Source organism: Equus caballus, chromosome 17, assembly GCF_041296265.1.
Source record: "Equus caballus isolate H_3958 breed thoroughbred chromosome 17, TB-T2T, whole genome shotgun sequence".
In the NCBI taxonomy this organism is placed as follows: domain Eukaryota; kingdom Metazoa; phylum Chordata; class Mammalia; order Perissodactyla; family Equidae; genus Equus; species Equus caballus.
In genome coordinates, this window is record NC_091700.1 from 90,341,240 (window position 1) to 90,364,972 (window position 23,733).

The 23,733-nt window shown below is 44.2% G+C and overlaps 1 protein-coding gene across 3 annotated transcripts in view; it reads right to left on the bottom strand.

Moving 5' to 3' along the window:
* Positions 1-9,338: 9,338 nt before the first annotated feature.
* NALCN (sodium leak channel, non-selective) overlaps positions 9,339-23,733 on the bottom strand; it is a 303,647-nt gene continuing 289,252 nt past the window's right edge. For all 3 annotated transcript variants that reach the window (XM_070240456.1, XM_023621795.2, XM_023621798.2), the window contains 7 exons: positions 23,487-23,619; positions 22,704-22,819; positions 20,611-20,768; positions 17,270-17,420; positions 15,780-15,929; positions 13,978-14,098; positions 9,339-11,035 (listed from right to left, as the gene is read on the bottom strand). In XM_070240456.1, the coding sequence (XP_070096557.1) occupies positions 10,842-11,035; positions 13,978-14,098; positions 15,780-15,929; positions 17,270-17,420; positions 20,611-20,768; positions 22,704-22,819; positions 23,487-23,619 (1,023 nt within the window). In that variant the 3' untranslated portion in view covers positions 9,339-10,841. The remainder of the gene's footprint in view (positions 11,036-13,977; positions 14,099-15,779; positions 15,930-17,269; positions 17,421-20,610; positions 20,769-22,703; positions 22,820-23,486; positions 23,620-23,733) is intronic.

Consider the following 23,733-nt stretch of genomic DNA (forward strand, 5'->3'; position numbering starts at 1 on the left):
GATATAAAGGCTCTCACAGGTGCTTGCTTTTCTGTCACTGCATGAATGGTGCCTGTGAGATTCTCTGAGTTTCCACGAGCAGCTAAGGAGCTCCTCGGACAGACTCAGCACTTTCCTGTGGCTCTGTCAAGTGCCCGGGTCAACCTCTTGGGCAGTGTTTGGCAGATTGCGAATGGGCTCAGAGGGGAAATCATGCCTTGTCTTGAGGCACATTGAGCAGCCCTCAGGATGTCCCACCAGTGCCCCCCCCCAACCCCACCAGCTCATTACTCTGGCTGTGAAGAATGGAGATTTTATGAATGTAATGACAGTGAGGTGATCTCTGAAACTTATTGTGAACATAGAGCTGAATAGATCTTATCAGAGGTCATGACAGCTGGCATAATTCACGTGGGTTTAACAGGCTATAAAATATGCTGATATACATGTCTCATTTGATTCTCATAATCTCAAGGAGAGGCAGGTAAAGCAGGTATCAGTCCAATCTCAGCTTAGAGAAGAGAAAAGAGAAGCCCTGAGAGGTGAAGTGACTTGGAGATCTGCCTGTGCTCATGGAAAACAGTGCAGATCAAGAAATTCCCCCACCCTGCTGTGTTCTAGAGAATGGCTTACTGCAAAGAACCACCCTTCTCCCATGACTTAGATCCAACTCATGGATGACCCCTTTGTTTCCATATGATATGGCCAGACACAGACCCTCCGAATTCCCATTGTTGGCTTCATGAGTGACTAGCTGACTGTTTGACCAATTAAGACAAAATGCCTGCTAACTTGACTCGGTCGAACTCTTGTCTGACTTCCCGCCTTCCCCCAGTCCCCTGAACTTGGACCCACCTAAGCCTGAGCCAGCATCAGAAAGTGGAACAACTGCTCCTTAGCGCCCCTCTGGAATCTGCTGACCTCAGGAGAAGACATTTCCTGCTCGGCTGTCTGGTCTTGCCATCCATCCATCCCACACCCCCCTCCCTGATTAGGTTCATTCTAGCACTGCTTACCACTCCCTATAAAAGAAAATTCTTTTTTGCCTGAACTTTGAGATGATCTTACAGTCAGAACTTCTTCCTATTGCAATAGTCTCTTTGAATAAAATCCCTCCTTACTCAAGTCAGGATTTGGTTTTTATCTGACAGGTCAGAAGCTAAGGAGCAAAGGTGCCCCACTGTCACCAGACTTGGTCACCCACATGGTCTGTCTGTCGCACCCACCAGGTGGGTGGTTGAATTGTGGCCCCGACTCCAGGCCCTGCTTACCCAGGCTGGGTTCCCACTTCTCATGCTCTGTGCTCGTGCAACACCGTGCCCTGCAGGAGTCTCTGGAACAAAGCTCTTTCTCAAGAAGTGAAGAGCAATCTCAAAGGACATCCGCGATGCTCCAGGGACGATTGATGCTGCTTTGTTTACGGTGGCGTTTTACCTCAACCTGAGAGCAAGTTGTCTGTGTCTCAGAGAGAAGTGAGTTAAAGGGACGAAGGGAACAGGAATTCAAGATGGAAAAATGAGAAATCGTCCCAGTGGTTGACATTTTGTTTGGGATGAATGCCAGGGATATCAGATATTCTAATTTAGAGGTGAGCTAAAAAAATGCGAAGCCATTCCATTTTGTTCAGCTTAAGGAGCAGCGCTGAGAACCACCTGTGCCAATATGCTGTTTAGAGATGCCGGAGGAACAGGTGGACAGGTCAGCCCTGCCTTCAAGGGCTTTATAGTTAAGGATTCAGACACATGCCCTGGATTGGAGAAGCAAGTTCAGGATTACCTGACAACTGGGCAATCAGCACTTTAGTACATGGGTACCAGTCTCAGTAATTGTGTAGCTTGTTGACCCACTGCATACATTTTTCTTTTCTACAATATCAACTATAGTGGAAGGATATCTTGTACAAATTTTGAGTTTTATTAGTATATCCCTTTATAATGATGATAATCTATGAGCTTTGCAGCCAATATTTCTGTAGCTTGTTGATTCATGTGTGTGGCTACAGTTTACCAAACATTATATGCTCTCAAGTTTGCTCTGGAGAAAAACTTCTCAACGAGCCACCTGCAAAATTACCTTCTTTTGTGGCTAGATTCCTTAAAATCCAATATATTGTGAAGGATATGATCAATAAGCAGATGGCTCAAGCCCATACACATGCCAAGAAATGAGGCATCTAATTAACAGTTAGACAAGGGTGTGAGGCAATTGCAGAAGGGGAGTGGAGACCCTGCCTGGGCTGGGCGACCCCTGGAGAAGAGAACCAGGGCTGGTGGTGTGACATGTCGACACGAGGTAGCTATTGGAAGTGAGAACACAGCTAGGACTTTCAGGCTGTGCTCATTAGGGCTTCTCAAAATTCCCAATTATCTTTTGACCTGGCCCTGAGCAAGGCCCCTTTTTATTGCTATGAAAAAGGAGTCAATGGATCAAAAAGAACACCCGATTTGAAATTCTACGTGGGTTTGACTCTGAAGCTAAGTTGGTAGAACACAGAAATGAGGCATTCTCTGCAGCCAGTGATGGACACAGGCAGGATGGAAGCAAAGGCGGGCTTCTGGAGTGGGGCAGTTTGGTGTCCTGCACAAAGGTCAGAAAAAGATAATTTGCGAGAAGAGGGCAGCACACCCCTTGCAGTGAAGCCCTGAGTAATGTTTCGGTTAATCTGTGAGTCCCACCAAGGGTGTCAAGAGAGTGGGGACAACTTCTTGTCCCCCTGTCACTAGGCTCAAACAGGAACAGAAGGAGGCTTTCCTCTTCTCTGTACCTGGGAGAGCCCACCACTGAGTGCCCCCTGGCACCAAAGCAGAGAACTGAGTTCACTCTGCCAGCTGTCCCTGTGATATGTGGGATGTATTGTCAACCCACGGCCAGCCTCATGTTCCCGTGTTGAATGCTTTTTTGTTGTGCTTCCAATGTTTCCCCAGGTAGGGCCCTCCCTGACGTTTCGAAATGTGAAATGCAGACACAAAAGAGAAGACAGTGCCTGGAGTCTGATATATCCTGAGACAATTCTCCTAATGCCCCTGGGACCAATTAAGACAAAGGAGGTCAAGACTGTACCTGTGGGAGGTGACGTATCTTTCAAGTCTGTTGACACAGCCTTGTAAATCAGCACCTCGACAACAAGTAAACACATTAAAAACAAAGTCAGTGCAACTTTTCACTTTCTTAATCTGCTTTCCCTTCCTGCTTGGAGAGGAGAAATGCAAGTAACTGAGTGAATGAAATCAGCATTCTTTGCTTCTTGTTCTGGAGAAAAAAAGACAATTGGTTGGATTCTGTGGGCAGACAAGTGCATTAACCAACTACAGGTAATGAAACGATACTCAGTGTCATGGTAATTTTACATGTCATGACGTGGCTAGGCTATGGTGCCCAGCTGTTTGGTCAAATACTAATTTAGATGTTGCTGTGAAGATATATTTTAGATGTGATTAACACTTCAATCACTAGGCTTTGAGTAAAGCCAATTACCCTCCATAATGTGGGTGGGCTTCATCAAATCACTGAAGGCCTTAAGAGCAAAGACTGAGTTTTCCAGAAGAAGAAGGAATTCTCTTTCAAGACTCTAGACATAGAAATCCTGCCTGAGTTTCTAGCTTGCAGATTTTGGACTCAACACTGCCACATCAACTCTTGCTTGAATTTCTAGCCTGCTGCCCTGCCCTGAAGATTTTCGACTTGTCATCATCCTCCATAATTGCATGAGCCAATTCCTTAAAATAAATTTCTCTCTCTATATATATCCTATTTCTCTGGAGAACCCTGACTAGTATGCTCATTCTGTCTATTCTAGATGAAGTACTCTCCTTGACCAGACGCATTGGCTAACACTGGCCTAGTTGCCTGCAAGCGTGAGATATCATGATTATTTCCAAGAATGGAGGGCTGGAGTAGAGCCTATTTTTTTTTCTCCTGTCTCCCTGTTCCCCATCCTCTGGTCTTCTCTTAATCTTTCTAATCTACTCATGCTCCAAGAGCGTTACCTACTTTTATACTCTTGTGTCTCCAAAGACGAAATTAAATAAAGACTACCTAAGTGTATACAGAAAATTCAGACCAAAAAACAACCTTTCTTTGATGTAATTTATGTATTCAACTCTCTTCTGAGATGTTGGCTAAAGAAGTCTTTTCTGGAAGATGTTACTTTACTATTCCTGGCAGACCTTGGTCAAGTTGCTGATTTATTATTTTAGATGGTTTTGACAGGGCTTGGAATGCAAAAGCACATCTTTTAATATGTATTATTTGCAGGGAGCCCATGGGCCTTAGCCTAGTCCTGCACATACAGGTGGGTTTGATCTTATTTAAATGCTAAACGTCTCAGTGACTAGTCAGGCATTAGGAACCCTGCTAGGAATGATGCATCAGAACAAGTGTTTCCACTTAGTGTTTTTGGGGGGTCACCATCCACATCGTATAGTAAATGGAGTGACAAATAACAATTTGCTAAAGGGACACAATGAACCTACATAATTCCTCTTGTAGGTTGGTTAATTCTGTAATGAAGACTTAAAAGCTGGCATTGTCTTTGAACCACTGCCTGCAAAGAGAGAAAGAGAAACAACTTCAAATCTGCCTCTAAAAACATCCACAGCTTAATTCAATGGACGGTGACGCCAGCCCTCTAAACATTCAAACGAGATTTTAGGTATTTACTAGGCTACTACATAGGGATTTTTAAATTGAATGGATGACACACAGCATTGGGGAAAAATAATAAAATATTACATTTAAGCCAGATAAACTGTTCCAATATAGAAGGCAAGCAGATACGGAAGCACAATTTAAGTGTGGCAGTGGAATTGTTTCGCTTTTTCAATTTGGCCACTAGCTTTTGGGATCAAGTGAGAGGATGACTTTTTTAAAATTTCTTTTGTTAATTTTGATAGCATGCACACAACATAAGATTCCATTTTAACCATTTTTAAGTGTACCATTCAGTAGCGTTACGTACATTCACCTTGTGCAATAAATCTTGAGAACTTTTTCGTCTTGCAAAACTGAAACTTTACACCCATTAAACAACAACTTCCCCTCCCCTCAGCCCCTGGCAAGCATCATTTGACTTTCTGTTCCTATGAGTTTTACTATTCTTGTTTTTTGGGGGGAAGATTAGCCCTGAGTAAACATCTACTGCCAATCCTCCTCTTTTTGCTGAGGAAGACTGGCCCTGACCTAACATCCGCGCCCATCTTCCTCTACTTTACATGTGGGACACCTGCCACAGCATGGCTTGATAAGCGGTGCATAGGTCCACACCCGGGATCCAAATTGGTGAACCCCGGGCCGCTGAAGTGGAATGTGTGAACTTAATAGTTGTGCCACTGGGCCGGCCCTGAGTTTTACTACTCTTGATATGGCCTTTAAGTGGACTCAAATAGCATTTGTCTTTTTGTGACTGGCTTACTTCACTTGGCATAATGTCCTCAAGGTTCATCCACGTTGTAGTATGTGTCAGAAGTTCCTTACTTTTTAACACTGAATAATATTCCATTGTATGGATGTACATTTTGTTTATCCACTCATCCATCAATGGCCATTTGGGTTGCTTCTACCTTTTGACTATTGTGAATAATGCTGCCATAAACAGGAGCATACAAAAAATATGTCTTCAAGATCTGCTTTCAATTATTTTGTATATATACCCAGAAGAGGTGTTGCTGGATCATATAGTAATTCCATTTTTAATTTTTTGAGGAAGCATTATACTGTTTTCTATAGTGGCTGCACCATTTTACATTCCTACCAACAATGCACAAGGGTTATGATTTCTCCACATCCTTGCCAACATCCTTGCTGTTTTCCGTCTTTTTGTTTATTTCATCAGTTGGTTTTGGTTGTTTTGATGACAGCCAGTCTAATGAGTGTGAGGTCAAGATATAATTTTTGGAGGTAGTAGTGTTGGAATGATACTACATGACAGTAAGGAGCTGAGCTGAGCTGACTGGGGAGGAAGATGAGCTTCCAGGCTGTACAGAGGGATTAAAGGGATCAGTGTTGTGAAGGAGACAGTGGAAGTTTTCTCCTTCCACATACTAACTCAGAAAAGTGGACCTCCCTATCAACTCTGGGAACAGGGAACTTGTGTGTTTCTGGGCTTCTGGGAAGCGAGAAAACTCACAGTTGAGTGTCCTGGTTAGGTCTGAGCAGGCTCAGGGCTCACCATTTCTGTCCTCTGAAAGGGAGGAGACTCTGTTATGGGCTGAATTGTGCCCCCCCTAGAATTCATCCATTGCCCCAGGATGTGACCGTATTTGGAGACAGGGCCTTTAAAGAGATGGCTAAATTAAAATAAAGTCATCTGGGTGGCCCCTAATCCAATATGACCAGTGTCCTTATAAGAAGAGGAGGTTAAGACAGAGCTACCCACAGAGGCAAGACACAGCGTGAGGACACAGGAAGAAGACGGCCATCTGCAAGCCCAGGAGGGAGACCTCAGAGGAAACCAATCCTGCCAATACCTTGATTTTGGACTTCTCGCCTCTACAACTGTGAGACAATAAAATTCAGTTGTTTAAGCCCTCTGGTCTGTGGTCCTTTGTTATGGCAGCCCAAGCAAACCAACACAGACCCTCTGACCTCCTAGTTTTCTATAGTCGCTCCTTTGGCAGTCTCATCTAGTTCATGCTTTAAATACCATTTCTATGCTGATGCTCCCATATGTGAATCCCTCTCTGTGGACCCCTAGTCTTATTTATTCAACCATCAAATCTACATTCTCCGTTGGCAGTCTAACAGATTATTTTATTTTTTTTGTGAGGAAGATTCCCCCTGAGCTAACATCTGTTGCTAATCTTCCTCTTTTTGCTTGAGGTGTTTGCTCTATGCTAACACCTGTGCCAGTCTCCCTCTCTTTTGCATGTGGGTTGCTTCCACAGCATGGCCGCCAATGAGTGGTGTAGGTCCGTGTCTGGGAACCAAAACCAGGCCAGGGAAGCAGAACGCATTGAACTTAACCACTAGGACATGGAGCCAGCCCCCAGATATTTTTAATTCAACATGTGTAATTGGCATATTAAACAAGCTCAAGTCACACCATAATTAAAATAGACTTTACTTTTAGTTTTTCACTGTCTCTTTCAAATTTATTTGGTAACTTTCCCTTGATCCCGGATATGAATTCCAGTAGCCCACAACTTTTCTGTTCATCCTTAGATATTAGAAATGCTCAGTGGTCACTTTATGTAGCATTCATTCTTCATTCAGAAATTGGAATGTTCCAACTTGAACTTGATTTAATGCCAGATCTTTACCCTTTCACAGACTCAGATCTACTCTGAGCTGGAAACCTGCTGTGGTAGATAGAATAATGGCCCACTTGACAATTGGTCAACTGGAGATTCTGGTTAGGAGGTTAGACAGCTAGTTAATGATTTGGGGTGTGGTGCACATGAACACAGACTAAGCCCATCCAGTAAATGAACTGAATGAATTCACCTCCTCTGCCTTTTTTAAAAGCAAGAAGCTGAATTTTGTCTCAGAGAGGATATGAGGCTCACCCAAAATTACACAAGGAGCAACTAATAAATCCAGGACTTGAAAAATCTGTCTGACTCTGAAGTTCATGGTCTTCCATCTGTCCTGGTGTGTTTCAGACTAGGCCCTCAGAGCACTAGGATGGTTCAGGGCATCTTTGGGGCTGGAGTGGGAGTGTATTAGTTTTCTAGGGCTGTTGTAACAAAATTCTACAAACTGGGTGGTTTAAAACAACAGGAATTTATCATCTCACAGTTCCAGTTCTGGAGGCCAGAAATCCAACCTGAAGATGTGGCAGGGCTGTGCTTCCTCGATGCCTCCAGGGGAGGAGCCGTCCTTGCTTCTTGCAGTTTCTTGTAGCCCTAAGTGTTCCTTGCTTGTGGCAGCATCACTCCAACCTCTGCCTCTGTCTTCACCTGGCTCTCTTCCCTCTGTGTCTGTGTCTTCATGTCGTTTCCTACTCCCTGTGTGTTTCTCTTGTCTTCCTTTAAGGATACTGGTCATATTGCATTAAGGGCCCACCCTACTCTAGTATGACCTCACCATAACTTAACTAATTACACCTGCAAAGACTCTATTCCCAAATAAGCTCACATTCACAGGGACCGGGGGTTAGGATTTCAATAGACGTTTTCTGGGGAGCACAATTCAATCCATAACAGGGGCTGAGAAGTAGGCCATGAGAGTGAGGTTCTCATCTTCACCTCAATTTCAACTAGGGCTGCCCTGCTTTTGCCTGGTTACTACTTTGGGGTCCCTCGAAGGACTGTGTTTGAGAAAGAGTGCCACTGCTAAGCGATCCATTGAAAACCACCTGTCTATAGTATGCCACTTTCTGCAAAGAAAGAGCAAACACATCATTCAATAGGCATAGAAACCGCTTTGGCGTAAGCCTTCATAACTCCAGTCTTTCTTCCACATGCCCTGTCTCATTCAGTTTGTGTAGGGCACAAATGGCCTGTCACTACTGATGGGTGTTCCTCTCGAAGCACCACGGAGAAAAGAGTGAATAGCATTGGTCTAGCCATTCTCTCCATATCTGTTCCTTTTGAGTCCCCTCGAGTTGCCATATGTGCAATGCACGTGTGGTCTGTTCCCCTTGGGGGCTCCATATCAAGTATTCTATCCCTTATGCTTTTTGGTGCCCTTGGAACCAATGGTGTCCTTTAATAAAAGGCGGTAGGTGGCATAATGACAGGATTAGTGTCAGTGTCTGGTTTCCCTAAGGACCAGGGAACATTGTGGCCGAATTTTTCCCATCTGCATAACTGCACTGTTTCTATGTTTATGAAAAATCTAAGAGGGGCGGTGCTTATCTTCTCGGCTTGCCGTCTGCTCTACCGGCTTCAGGAAAATAGCAGGGCTGAGTCCCACAGGAATGGTTTGGCTGTTTCAACTAATTGAAAATGTAGGGTGCTGCGGCTTTAAACGCATTGCTATTCTGCCCCTTGTTTGACTGCAGAATGAACAACAATGATGCTGAACATCAATTACAGACGTTCTAGGAAGGGCTCAGCAATTTTGTGGACAATAAAGCTATATTACTCGAGTGTAATGAGCTGAAAAAATATCTGGTTTTCATGCAGCACCAGTACAGACCCAGGCCCTGGCCAGGGAAGACCCTTTCTGCTCTGTTGTGGGTTTGAGAGGTGCAGGGTGTTCACCCAGTCTTATGGGCACAAATGTGAAAGGAACATTCCGGCTTAGGAACTGAGCCAAAATGTGTATCAGGGGCAGAGCTTTTGCCAACTAGTTATAGATGGAATATTCAAACACACATTTTGCAAAGTGTCAGCTACCTAGTGGTCCCACCTCTAAAGCCCCCTTCCCTCAACAAACACAAGAAAAGGGTTTAGAAACGATCGACAACTCCGAGTAAATTCTTTTACAAATCCTATATTTATTTTATTTTCTTATGTACAAAAAGTAAACTCCAAGTAAACATAAAACCACATAAAATCCTTTCAGCTTCACTGAGTTTAATTGCCATTATCTTATAGTCACAATGAATCATTTAAACAATAGACGGTCACCACAAGTTACATTTGTTATACAGAAGGAATGTGATATTTGGCTATTTTAAGATTTTTAAATAGAGAAAAAGAGATTATAAATCACCTGGGGCGGGGGTGGGGAGGGAAATGAAAGGATTTTGAGATAATCACTCCATTAAAAGAAATAATCTAAACAGCAAATCTTTAGTCAAGAAAAATGTAATGGCCCAAAAACACTTCTACCCAGTTGACCCAGCATAAGAGGCCCAATGGTACTTTATAATCACTTTGCATTTTAACTTTCCCAGAGGAGGTGGACCAGTGATGTGTGAAACAAATACAGTGGATTTGTGGGATACCTAAACTGTGAGTTCAAAGCAAGATTTTGCAGAGTACCATTATTTCCATAGGAGATTCTAGACCAGGGAAGTCATTTTGAATTGAACATAGCACTGGTGTATTATGATCAACGATAATGTCTGCTGATTTAAGGCAAAATGGAAATACTTTGGGTAAGAAATGAAGCCAATGACAGCATCGCATATGCAAAGATGTTTTTTATAAGCTGAATCATGCAGTTTTACTCTTCTTGCTCAACTCAGTTATTAAAAGGCTTTTCAAGAAACTCAACCTCTTTACAGAACCACGTCCCTCAAGCCATCTATGTATGGGTTTGTTTTAAACCAGTTAGCTCCATGGGCTGGTTTCTTTGCCTGGTACCTGAACACCCAATGCTCTCGGAAGAAGGCAACAATTTCATTAGTGTGACTGAGGACAGAAACTGACTTGTTCTGATCTCTAAATATCTTGTGCATATATTATTTTTAAAGTTGAAAAAAATAATATATTTTTTGAAATTCAGAACCTGTAGATTGTAAAACTAGTATCATTTTAGCATGAGCTCAGAGCTGACCTTTTCAGGTCACTCTTAAATAATAAATTCTCTCAAGAGAGGTATTTCTAGTGGAGGTGGAAAAAACGTGAACTAAAGCTTTAGTTCCTGTACCTTAAACGTCAGCCACTTTGGGCTTAGCACTCTTTCAGGGGATGGTAATAATACATGAGAGCATATACAAATATACATCTTAGTTATGTAGACAGAATATATGAAGTTTTTGAATGACCTACATCTGGTGTTGGTATGGTTTCTAATATAACTAATACTGTCATTACACAATTTCTTGAACACATGGTAATAACCCATGATACTAAACAGCTTTGAAAGACCAAGTTTTATGCCTTCCTATGGCAGAACAAAAATCAATTCATAAAAATCTTGTGACAAGTTGGAGTTAAATCACATACCAATTACAGATTGCTCACTGGACAATGAGGAAAATATTAGAACAAGAGTTTCACCACTCGACTGCCATTTGCGTTGATTTCTACCTATAAATCCAGAAGGTCATCTCCACTTTCGTCGCTCTCCACCGTCAGCTGCCGGGTCCACCACTTCTTAACTTCAGAGCCACAGGAAGCTGTATCAGTCATGGGGTTCATTTTGCACACTACAGATTTCATTGTTGTCCGCCCTCCAAACCGTAAGTTGACCGAAGACACTGAATGGCTTATTGGTTTGGGTGCTGTGGAATTAATAAGAGTCCCATGAGCAAGATGGTGTCGTCTCACCCTACTGCAAGCCATTCCAGAAATACCATGGTATGCCCTTCAGTAACACTTTGGCAAACAAGTCCTATCCATAGATGTTCACATAAAACTTTTTCAGCACTTTGTTCTTTACATTCAAAATGGCCTTTAAAATTATGTTATGGATGACTAGTAATACCATTTGAAAAAAAAATGCTGCTTGCCCCTGGCACCTTGTAATAATTATGAAAACTAAAAAATTACTAAAAGTTCCCATTTGGGCAAATATAAGTCACAGAAATATGTGTGAGTTGGTGTTCATTAGTCTATACATATAAAGAAAAAAACAAAGGAAGAGAAGGGATGGCATAACCAGTAGCGAGGAGAGAGGGAGGGATGTAGAGAAGGTATGGAAAGGAAGATGTGTGTAACTAATTTTTTTTGGTAAAAATGAATTGAAGTGTAGCATCAGTGAAAAAGGACTGATTCACGGACAGATTTAAAACATGCTCAGGGCATTCATCTTTCCAATCCATGTGTCTAAATAAGGCAATGTGTGTGAAAACTTTGTTGACACACTCATGGCTTTGGGTCCCACTTCTGTGACCTGTAGATGTGTAACCAAAGTCAAGTTCATGTCTCTGAACCCAAGTTTCCTCAACTGTAAAATAAAGAGAATACAAGTGTCCTCATTGTACTATTGTGAGGATTAAACTAGATTAAGTGAGATGACCTAAGAAAAAGCATAGCAGAATTACCATCTGATCCAGCAATCCCACTTCAGGATATATTTCTGAAGGGAATGAATTCACTATCTTGAAGAGATATCTGCACTTCCTTGTTCATTGTGTATTATTCCCAACGGCCAAGACATGGAAACAACCTAAGTGTCTATCAGTGGATGAATGAATAAAGAAGATGTGGTGTATATACACAATGGAATATTATTTAGCCTTAAAAAAGAAGGAAATCCTTCTATGTGTGACAAGAAGGATGAACCTGGAGGACACTACGTCAACCGTAATAAGCTAGGCACGGAAAGAAAAACACTGCGTGATCTCAGTTATGTGTGGAATCTAAAAATATCAAATTCATAGAAGCAGAGGGTCGAATGGTGGTTACCAGGGCAAGTGAGCAAGTGAGGGGGGGTGGACAGGGGATGGGGAGATGATGGCCAAAGGGTACGGAGTTTCAGTTATGCAGGATGAATAAATTCTAGAGATCTAACATACAGCATGGTGACTACGGTTAACAGTACTGTATTGTATACTGGAAATCTGCTGAAAGAGTCAATCTTAAGTGTTCTCACCACATACACACAAGCAGTAACCATGTGAGGTGATGCATATGTTAATTAGCTTAGTTACAGTAACCATTTCACAATGTATATGTTCATCAAAACATTATGTTGTATACCTTAAATATATAGAACTTTTATTAAAAAATCAAAGAGAAAAAACGAGAAAAAGGAAAATGCATACCAGGATACCTGAGACATTGTTGGTACCCGTTAAAATGCTCTTTTTCTTGCCCTGTGCTTCTTCAAACTCAGCGAGTCCCCAAGAGCATGTCCCTTTAGTCGGGGGCCACCCAGGCTTGGACTTTTGGAGGCACTTTGACGACACCCTTTCTTTTATCCATTTAAGTGACTGTGCCTCTCCCTTAGGTCGTCTCTCCTATCTGTCCCCCATGGTCTGGATCACTGCCACCAGCTTTGTCCATGTCCTCATCACCTCATGCCCAGACTGCTATACCGTCCTCTGGCTCACAGCCCTGCCTCCAGCCTCTGCCACAGACAGTTCACTCTCTACCCTGCTGCCAAGTCAGTCTTCCTAAAGCACGAATTCCAAATGTCACGTCTTGCTCAGAAATCCTCACTGGTTCCTAACTGCCTACAAGATGAAGTTGAAACCACTCAGCCTGTAATTTAAGGTCTTTCATGGCCTGACTCCACCACCTACTCAATCTTGTTTTCTATAACTCCCTGCTTTGTTTAACCAGGCAGAAGCTAGGCTCTCTCTGATCTCCGAGTAATAAACTCCTGGGAATGAAAAAATATATTTTCCTCTTTGGTGTTAAGGTCCACTGAATAACTTTTGGCCTCAAGATCTAAGTTACACTGTCTTCGGCTTTGTGCAACAGACATGCTACAGAAGAGTCTGCAGCATCATCCATCTTCTCACTTGGATCGGGCTGAGAAGGGACCCAGTTAAAGGGTATTAGGAAGCCCCCACTTTACCGTGAACTCTACAGAGTTATCTACAGAGAAACCCACGCACAGAGGACTTCGGCTGTGCATCTTATTGCTCCCCTCCATCCCTGAGTGCTCCTAATGGGATTATCCTGGCTTTCGAAAACCCCACGGCCTCTAGAAGAAAATTCTCTCACTAAATCAGTAAAGTGTGGAGAATAATAGGATTGTGAGGATTAAATGAGGGAACACATGTAATGCACTCACAATAGTGATTGGCATACAGCAAATACCACAACAGTTACATATTACATTATATCACACTATGTAAGTTTTGTTGTTCCTTCTTTGACAACTCTGGTACTTTCTGAATGATTGTATCCATCCACTCCCTTTTAAACAAATTTTGCCTATTTTGAGAATGCCTTAAATGTACACAGGAAGCCCTTGGAAATCTCTTCCTCTTTCTTTCTAGATCTTGGCTATAACATCGTTGTTAATGGTTGCTGCCTTCTCGACCATGGTAGCTGAAAATGAGGGCTAATGTAGTGCTATTTAGAGAAGTTACTTTGAGGGGAATGATGAGGGGCTATATTTTTCATTGTTTCACTGTCTATAAATAGCTTCAAAGATTTTTTTTTTTTTTTCAGATGCAGACCTGTATTTGAAATCCAAGACCCAAAACACACAGAGTGCAGACACCTTTAAAATGCCTCCATGGATGGAGAAGGCGCGCGATGTACGTACCTGAGGGCAGGCGCCACTGCCCGATCTTCCTTTGGGGTTTCCCGGCGGCATCTGCCGCGTCCTGCCGACTTCCTCCCCGGTCCGACAGGGTGGGGCTCAGGAGCTGCTGCTGGCTGCTGGTCTGCAGGGGCAAGAATCAAGCAGGTACGCTTAACGCTATGCTCGCCTCCGTCTCTCTGCGCTGGCCTGGACCCTCATTTTATTTTAGGAAAGGAAGAAAACACGGCAGGAAAACAGGTGGGAAAAACAATATGGACCCACAGTGCCACAATGCGGAAAGGAAAAGTGCAAATTGGTAAGAAGAGTCAAGGAAAACTGGAGTCGCCAGTGCACATCGTGACGAAACGAGCCGCGGCTCTGCAGGGAGCACCTTTCCTTGGGCATCCCTCCATAATCCTGCACCCCAAGGCCAAGTTCCCTTCACGCCTGGGGGCGTGGCCCTGTACCAGAGCAAGGAGGGAGGGTGGGGCAGCCAACACAGCCTGGTTTGGGGAAGTAGACGCTTGCCAACCTGGAGGTCAGTGGCTAGAGCTTGAGGGAGAGAGTGCTCACCAGACAAGGCTCTGTGAGGGGTCCCGGAGGAGAAGGACGCTTATCCCAATTAACACAAAAGTCAGAGAAATGCTCAGGCCTTCTATACATTTTGCCCGCTGTCCTATTCACCATCACCTTCCCCTTTTCTGATCAACGCCTCCATCTTCACATCTCTTCAATATCCCCTCTTGGTTTTCTGGTTACCTCTTGGGCTTTTTTTAACCTAAAACCACAGAGCTCTGTGATCATCTCTTTCCCTGCCTCGCTGTCTTGCTGGCTGTGCTGACCTTATCCTGGCCCCACACACTAAGCATTGCCAAGCCATCCTCAGGGTACACAGGTGGCAGGGTCATTGTAGAGGCCTCCAAGTCCCCCCTCTGTTGACTGTCCTTGCACAAGTCCCTGTAGTGGGGTTCTTACAGGCTGGGGGGACAACAGCATAAAATCCAAACTGGGCTGTGGAACAAGAGGGCTGCTTGGGGCGTCCTGCTGGGCTGTGGAGCCTCAGGCTTCAGTATTTATCGCGGCCCTGACTGGGCCACTACACACTACAAAGCATGATGCTGCCAGAGGGCCCGTCTCAGAACACTGGATCAGCTCCAGCTGATTCATAACTGCACCCCGGGAAAGGGCAGGACCGCCGCCAGCTGCTTCTCACAGCGCAAGGCTCTCTGGACACTGGTGACTCTGCGCTGGTGTTATGGACCTGTAGACTGAGCTTGGGAGTGAAAATAGCAAACAGAAGGTCCTCAAGCTAATCCTCTCGGAATTCCATGTGCTTTTCTGATGCCCAACTAAGGAAGGAGAAGTCCTTACTGAGTCTATTTAAAGAGGCTGAAGGCCAGTTAGAAACATTTCGCTGCAAATTTCTACGATTTGGTGAGAAGAAAACGTGTAGGGCAGAGCTTCAGGCAAACCATGCCCTCCTAAGTCAGGTAATGTTGCTGGACTCCAGCTGAACCCTCATAGATGTGAGGTTGACTCTTAAGACAAAAGTCAACAGAATTATCACATTTAGGGCATTCACATTTTCTTAGTATGCATACAAATCAGAATCTTTTGCAATAACCTCAGCTATTTCCAGGATGGCAAAGACACAAACATAATCTAGATCAACATGTTCCAATTTTTTTTTTTTTACTTAAAAGCTTCCAATCAGAAACACTGTCAGCTTGTCTGAAATGGCTATGTGAACAGCGCCAATTTATTTTTTCTTAAGGAAAAAATGCACGGAATATCCGTGGATGCTAGACACCTCCTACCCGTACCTCTGGTTGCATATTATTATCCTGACTGTTGGCATTCATGTCCTCGCTGGGCTGGGTGGTCTCGATACTGGGAGGATTCAGAAACCGGGTCCGCTCCTGTTGTTGGCTCTCTCTCAGGCTGTGGATGATGCTGCAGGACTGCTGCTGTTTCTACGGAAATATGATTGTTCTTTCAGGAATGGAAAAACCCGGACCAACATCCCCCTGCCCCCATCACTCAAATTGTATTTCCTTCTGTCCTCTCCAAGGAACCTGCATGCTTGGTGACCTCTTAGGAACTTCTAAACAAGGATCCTTAATGAATTTCACTGATAAGTATCAGCCTGATATAACAGAGGGCTTAGAGACTTAGCAATTGCCTTCCCCTTCCATTTTCATTTGCATAACAATTGGAATAGTTATGTTCCTTGATACTGGCTTGTATTTTATTTAAAATAGAAATTTTAAATCACTAATGTGGGTGTCTATTTTTTTCCCTTCTTATTTTACGCTCGTTAAGCCAGTGTGGATGGCCCCTTCCTCTAAGTTGTAAGGGGCAGAGAGCCTTGGACGGATGAAGCCTTGCTCTTGTCTTGGTTCTGCATTGGGGCAGGCCAATCTGTCCCGGCACAGACTGAGGCCAGGATGCCCTGGTGGTGAGCTGGCGTTCCCTGTGCCCTCTCAGGAGGGCAGACATGCTCTCTGGAGCTAGCAGAGCTCCGGTGGGCCAGCTGTGACAGCTGCCTTGTCCTACAAGTTTGGGGTGTTTCGTTTCTCTGGGGCCCTTTTCTTTTCCAATAGAAAGATATGTTTCTGGAGTTGATGCTATTCTGAGAAACAGGATAAAAAATTAGCTATTATGTGTAAATGTTTAGTGATTATTTGATTTTTTTCTCCCTGTGTGTGAAACATATGTCAAAAGCATTTATAAAATTAATTACCTAATAGAAATGTCCATTGTAAACACAGTATATGCCAACACAGTATATGTTCATGGATTTATGGGTTAGAGAATCTTAAAGCTTATAGTTCAGGAAGCAGCAAACACATCGTTAAACTCCCAGGAGAGGTGGCCTTTAATTAAATACCGAACAACATTATCAACAATGTGTTAGAATTTTTAGGAGCATTTTAATAGTAGTTTTGTAAATTCAGTTGCCAGTCAAAATGTAGAGATTTTTGGCATTTAGAACAGTTAAGTTTTAATTAATGGAGATCATAAATATTTTAATACCAATAAATTACTTTTTAAACATATGCTATATTTCCATTGAATATATGGAGACTTCTTATGGACTCTGCTCAAGAGACTGCAGCTGAATTTGGACCAGAGTTAAGGCTGAATCGTCATCTGACCATCATAAGCGGATGAAGTTAACAAAGTTGAAGAGATATAAGGCTCATCACAGGAGGATCTAATCCTGTTGTTCATGATGCTGTTTTCTTTTTTCCCCTCCTCCTCCTTCTTTGAGAGGAGGAAATAGAACCCCAGATGCTTCTAGCTCACTCACGGCTCTGATGCGCTTTAGGCACTTTTTAAGCCACATTCGGATGGTCTGCTTGGCCACTTCCTCCTCGATGGTGTACTCCAGCTGCTCCCTTGCAAGAAGCTCCTCCAACTGCAAACTCTTCCGGATGTCAACCGACCGGTAGGAGAGCATGCTGGAGGGGGAAACACAGCAGCAATCGCAGCTTTGATTCACCTGGGATTTAGACCTTCGATATTTCAAAATCCAATGAGGACATCACTCGATCCAACCAGTGTAGCGTCCTGATGCCACCTGACTAGCTGGTGGCTTGGACTAGTAATGTCACCTCTCTGTCTCTCTTCTCTCAGCTTTAAAACAGGGATAGTCGTGGTACCTGCCTTATTAAATGAGTTACTATTTGTGAGATGCTTACAAGAATAAGTACCATATAAATGTTTGTAAAACAAAAGATCCAGGCTAGGCCCTGATCTACAGTATCAGCCGCTTAGGTTAAGACGCTGAAACTTTCTCTGCAGAAGGAAGTCTGCTCCCTCTACACTTTCTTCACTTCAGCTCCAACTGGTGACGGGTAACATGGCTTTGGCTGTGGGTGACGCATCCCCTTGCCCCCTCATTTCTCTCTCAATTTATCTCCTTTGTCTCCTGGATTTTCTTCATTAGTTCTAGATGGATGCAAAGCCAAGGTTGAGTATTCATTCCCATGCTGCCCAGACAGTGGCAAATGAAACCAACACAGCTGATACATTGCATCAGGGCCTCTGGGCAACAAGGCTACTCATGTGTCCAGGCTGAGAGGTCTACAGCCAAAGGAAGATGCAGCCCTTCTGGCAGCTTGGTGCTCCCTGGTGCAGCCACAGGATCCCAGGTGATTGCTCATCCCCTGCCTGCCCCAGCTGCGAGCTCAGTCCCCTCTCTGCAGCCCAAATCAGAGCATGGAGGGGCCTGAGAGTCTCCCCATGCACTGCTGGTGCACTGAGCTGCTCCTTTTTGCTAAGGCTCCTCCCACTATGGAGGAATAAAGGGCATTTGCTCTTCTTTTCTTCCCTGCCTCGTCAAGAAGCTCATCATTGCTGGACCGTTTTCATCATATACTGAACCAGAGGGATAGGGAGGGCAGACAATGCCACCATCAACTTCGCCTGAGTCCATTTTATCAGACGCATCACTAAGTTCCAAAGAGGCTGAATGGTAATTATTAACGACAGCGATATCTCTCTGTGCCTTACTTTCAGACTAAAAATATTTGTCACTAGGAGGAAAGATTAAGTGACATTCTGAAAGGGATGACATCTTTGGCTATTCATATGTATTTTCTGCCCTATCTTTTTCTGCCTTTTAAAAATTTCACTCCTGGGGCCAGCCCAGTGGGACAGTGGTTAAGTGCGCACGTTCTGCTTCAGTGGCCCGGGGTTCGCTGGTTCGGTTCCTGGGTGCAGACATGGCCCCGCTTGGCAAGCCATGCTGTGGGAGGTGTCCCACGTATAAAGTGGAGGAAGATGGGTATGGATGTTAGCTCAGGGCCAGTCTTCCTTGGTAAAAAGAGGAGGATTGGCAGCAGATGTTAGCTCAGGGCTAATCTTCCTAAAAAAAAAAGTTCTCTTCTGGAAGAAGTGAACACAGGGAGGTAAAATTGACAACTTGAGGAAACTTCCTTCCCGTCTGTTCTCTTTTCAAATTCCAGTCATGAGCATATTTCTGTATACCTGAATGCTCCTGAAATTTATGACACTGTACCCAATGTTTAACTTGTCAGGTATTTGCAACATGATGAAAATAGCTACTGTTGGTAGAAGGTTCTTAACTCTTTCTGTGGCAGGGACCCATTTGGCAGTAGAGTCTATGGAACATTTCTTAGAATAATGTTTTAAATGCATAAAATAAAATACACATTATTACAAAGGAAGCCAATTATATCAAAAATACAGTTCTCAAATTATTCTTTTTAAAAGGTGGTGATATAGTAACGTAAGTGATTCTTTATTATCGCACTTAATAATAACATCTAGTTGAGGTCAAATGACTACTATAACAGAAGTACTGGTAAGCATAAAGGATATTCTAAGACATCGGCCATGGCAGTAATGTGATTCGAAAATATCTGATTTCTACTGGTGACAAATATGTGGGTATTGTTAATACTGCTGTGGCTCGTTGCCTACATTCATCATTGAAGAAAATGCTGCGTTTCAGTGAGTGATTAGTGAAAATAAAGATGTCACTGTTTCCCTTCCCCAGTCCATGGACCTCTGAATTTTATCCATGGACTCCTGTGTAAGAAGCTGTTATGGGGTGAACTGTTCCCCACCAAAAAGGATATGTTGATGTCCTAACCCCCAATACCTCAGAGTGCGATCTTATTCGGAAATAGGTCATTGCAGATGTAATTAGTTAAGATGGGGTCAAGCTGGAGTAGGGTGGGCTCCTAATCCCATATGACTAGTGTCTTTATAAAAGGGAACATTTGGACACAGACACACACACACGTGCGCACACGCGTGTACCCTCCCCCCCCCCACAGGGAGAACGCCATGTGAAGATGAAGGCAGAGATGCAGAGATTGGGGTGATGCTTCTACAAGCCAAGGAATGCCAAAGATTGCCAGCAAATCACCGGAAGCTAGTAGAGAGGCATGGAACAGATTGTCTCTCACAACCTCGGAAGGAACCAACTCTGCCACCTTCATCAAGACTTCCAGCCTCCAGGGCCGCGAGACACTAAATCTGCTGTTTAAACACTCAGCGTACGGCAGTTTATTACAGCAGTCATGGCAGACTAACACGGAAGTCTGTCAGAGAGGAAGAGAGGATGAGCAGCGGATGGGTCCTTCGTCCTGTCTGGGTATTCATTAAATGTCTGGAAAATGTGGTTTGTCAACTGACCAGGGCCCCCATCACAGAGTGGACCGGGAAAATTCTTGTGAGACCCACGAGTGAGAAGATCTTAGCTCCAGATGTTAGCTCCAGCTTTCCCACAGAGGGCAAGGAACTGTGAGCAAGTCACTCAACTCTCTGGGACCAGCTCCTTCCTCCAAAATCAAGAGGTGGCCCCTGGCTCTCTGAGGTCCCTCTGCTTCCTCCCTTCAGGAGCTCCCTGGTCAGGGGCACTTGTGGGGATGTCAGGCCTCGGCTTCTCTCCCCTTCAGTGTGAGGCACTCACTCAGACATGATCTAGTACATACAGGACAGTGAGAAAGGCCACTTCAAGCCTGAGAAATGTGACCTCACCTTATAACCACAGCGGATGTGGCATTTCAGGTCCTGACCCTACTTGTGAATTGTGTTTCACAAGGCCTTTAATGATGGCAGCTTCGGTTTCTGGACTTAGTTCAGCTGTGTGACACAGAGAGTGAACCCCCCTTGTACCTCAGGACATCATGGAAAGTGACGTCGCCGCCGTTGTGCAGCCTCTCCATCTCATAGCACATGTGTTTAAACAGGAGTTTGTCTTTGTCGAGGTCCACCTCCAGCCTCCCCCGCAGCAGCCGCAGCAGGAACTTCACGCGGAAAGTCGGAATCACCCCCTGGACGGCAGAGCATAGTACTGACTCATCGTAAATCATCATCAGGTCATAACGATCACTGGGATTCTGTTTTCACAGCAAAAAACCCATAGCTACTTCTCCACAAGATAGCGTAATTAGCACCGGGCCACAGGGAAGTTGCTGGCCCCGCTGGAGGCTGGGGTAGGGCAGGGGATAGGCGGCTGAAAGGAGCTGAGATGAAAAGCTGAGCAACCAGAGTTTGTGCTGCGCTTCTCTGGTTCTACAGGGTAACCCCACTATGCAGCATTTGGATCCAGAGGGTGCAAAGCTGGCCCTCTGCCTCCCAGGCCTGATGCTTGCTTTACCAGGCTTCCCTTCCTGTGGCCCATGCCCCTGACTCGGCCCCTGCTCCATCGTTTCTCTAAGACACACGCTGAGAGGGTCAGTGATGCATTACCACAAAAAAAGGAAAATGTACATGCACACAATCCTCCTCTCCACTTAATCCACATGCTAGGGACTTCTAAACATTTATTCTAAGTTGTTCTTCTATGGACCCATGGCTGCTTTTCAGGTCTTCTCCATTATCATGTCAGAACAATTATAAAAAAAAGGGAACTGGGCTCCCAGCTCTGCCCTCTTTCTGGTCAGAGCAGCTCCAGATTCTGAGAACCTAACACGTGTCGCTATCTTCTGGGCAATAAAAGCTACCCTGCCATCCTGGCTGTGTCTCTGAATTAAGGTGTTGGGCAAGAGGCAGGGACATGGGCAGCCCATGGGTTCCTGTCAGTTACTAACATCTGAACCTGTTGAGAGGTGGTGCCGCCTTCCGTGTGTATGACAGAGGAACGCAGGTTCCTGCGGGCCGTAGTCTTGGCGATGTCAGTGAATCTAGCTGAGATGAGAGGCAAGGCTAGGTGCCCGCACGCGCAGATCACTGTTTCAGAAGAAAACCCCCCAAGACTGGTGCCCGGGTGAAGTCGCGGGTGCCAAGGAGAGAGAGGGCAAAGTGGGTGGAGACAGCTATGCAGCCCCGGCTCCAGTCCAGGCCCCTCCTTGACTCAGCCTGCTCTGGCTCCTTGGTTTTTGTGCCCTGTCAGCTCTTCCTGCAACTATTTTCAGATCCTCCCCCGGATCTGCCTGCCCACGGCGAAATTTCCCTCGTGTTTCAGATGGTGGGTCAAATAGCACCTCCCAGACGGGCCTCATGGCCACCCTGCTCAGGGAGTCTGCCCCCACCTCCAGCCACTGTCCACCATATCACCTTCTTTAAAGTGTTTATAGCTTCCTGAAATAATGATAATTATAACGATTACTATCATTTCACTTTGTACTGTTTGTCTCCCCTCTTAGAACCGGAGCTCTGTGAAGCATGAGATCTTTCCATCCTGTTCACTGTTATGTCACCTGTGCTGAGGACTGTGCTTGAGTGTTTGCTAGGATGAAGATGCAGGAAGGAGGAGGACAAAGCAGAGGATGCTGCTGCTTTTTCTAATTCTAGGAAATCTTGGATAAGCTTTACGATTAAAACATTCAAATAAGTCCAAAATAATAACTTTCAGAAACCACTTAAATAACTCCTTTGCGCTTCTAATCAGGATTGATGTTTGAGGCTAAGGTGATCATGAATCTGTATTATTCTGTCCCTCTGGTAATCTGAACTTCACCCCTTCTCCTGCCCCGAGCCCAGGCTGGTTTCTTTAGCACTCCCCTGGTTTCCTGTCCTTGCTGAACTTCTGAATGGCTGAAGAAGACGTTCATGGTTGGAGAGGATTGAGGGGGAACTATTCTGTCCCCCCACCCCCCAGCATATTCTGCTGATGTGTCAATGATAGCTTTCTGCAATGCACCAATGCAATGGCTATTCAAAATTCAATATATGTCAGCTGCCAACAAGAAGCCCACTTAAATGTTTGAGCGATGGCGTTAAGTCTTTTTGAGGTAGGGACAGGAAACAACGATCCACACTCCTACCTCTCTTTTATCATCCACCATATTCCATATGATTTGAAAGTGGCGAAGATCATTGTAACTTAAAAGCTGGTCCTCTTCAGTGGAATAAAACAAGGAGAAATTCTCAACAATTATGGCTAAAGAAAAAAAAGGAAAAATTGAGAAGTTAGACAATTATGCTAATCCCTCATTTTTCATAAAGAGTAAAACATCTAGTATAAATAATAGATTTTATCACCTATGTTGTAAGCCAAATTTTTAAAGTGCTTTTAGTATGGTTTCCAAGTTGGCATGTTTTACACTTGGACTAAGCTATTTATCAGGCTCCTGCCTTTCCAAAACATGAGGGTCACGAGCATAAACACACATTCTGTGTATTTAGATACTTGTGCCAGCTGGCTTTCACTCTTAGGCGAGAGTTCCAGGGCAGTTTTCAAAGGTTAAATTGAGTTCTGGGTGGCCCCACAGCTGGGTGAACGGCGAGTATCTTTCGAATACATAAATGCAACATTTCGAGGCTGTAAAGGTGGCCCTCCCTGATATTTGTTCAACTTAATCCAGGAGAAGAGCTCTTTTCAAATTAGTGATCATAATAAATAGGAGAACTCTTGAAATTGCAATCAACTGTCATTTACATGCTTTTCAAAAGGTCTTTTCAGCTTCTGGATTGAGAGGCAACAATTTATAATTAATGCCATGAAACACCCACCCCAGGCAACCCAGGATAATTACTTGAAAATTGTACATAATTATCTAAGTACCTGAGTTTAAAGAGATTAAAAAATATCAACGAACATGACTTACCTACAAGCAGATTTAGCATGATGTAGGCAATGATGACATAAAATGAACAGAAATACATAAGTGCCCCGGCATAATTTCCGCAGTCTGTTGCCCAGTATGTAAATTCATCTGGAGTACAAAAGGGAGGCTGGACCTGTGGGGCCATGGCAGGAAAGAAGGAGGAGAGGGTGAGAGCAGAGAAGAATACACATTTCTGTGAACTGACTGTAGTTAGTGAACATATTCCTAAACACATAAGATATAATTA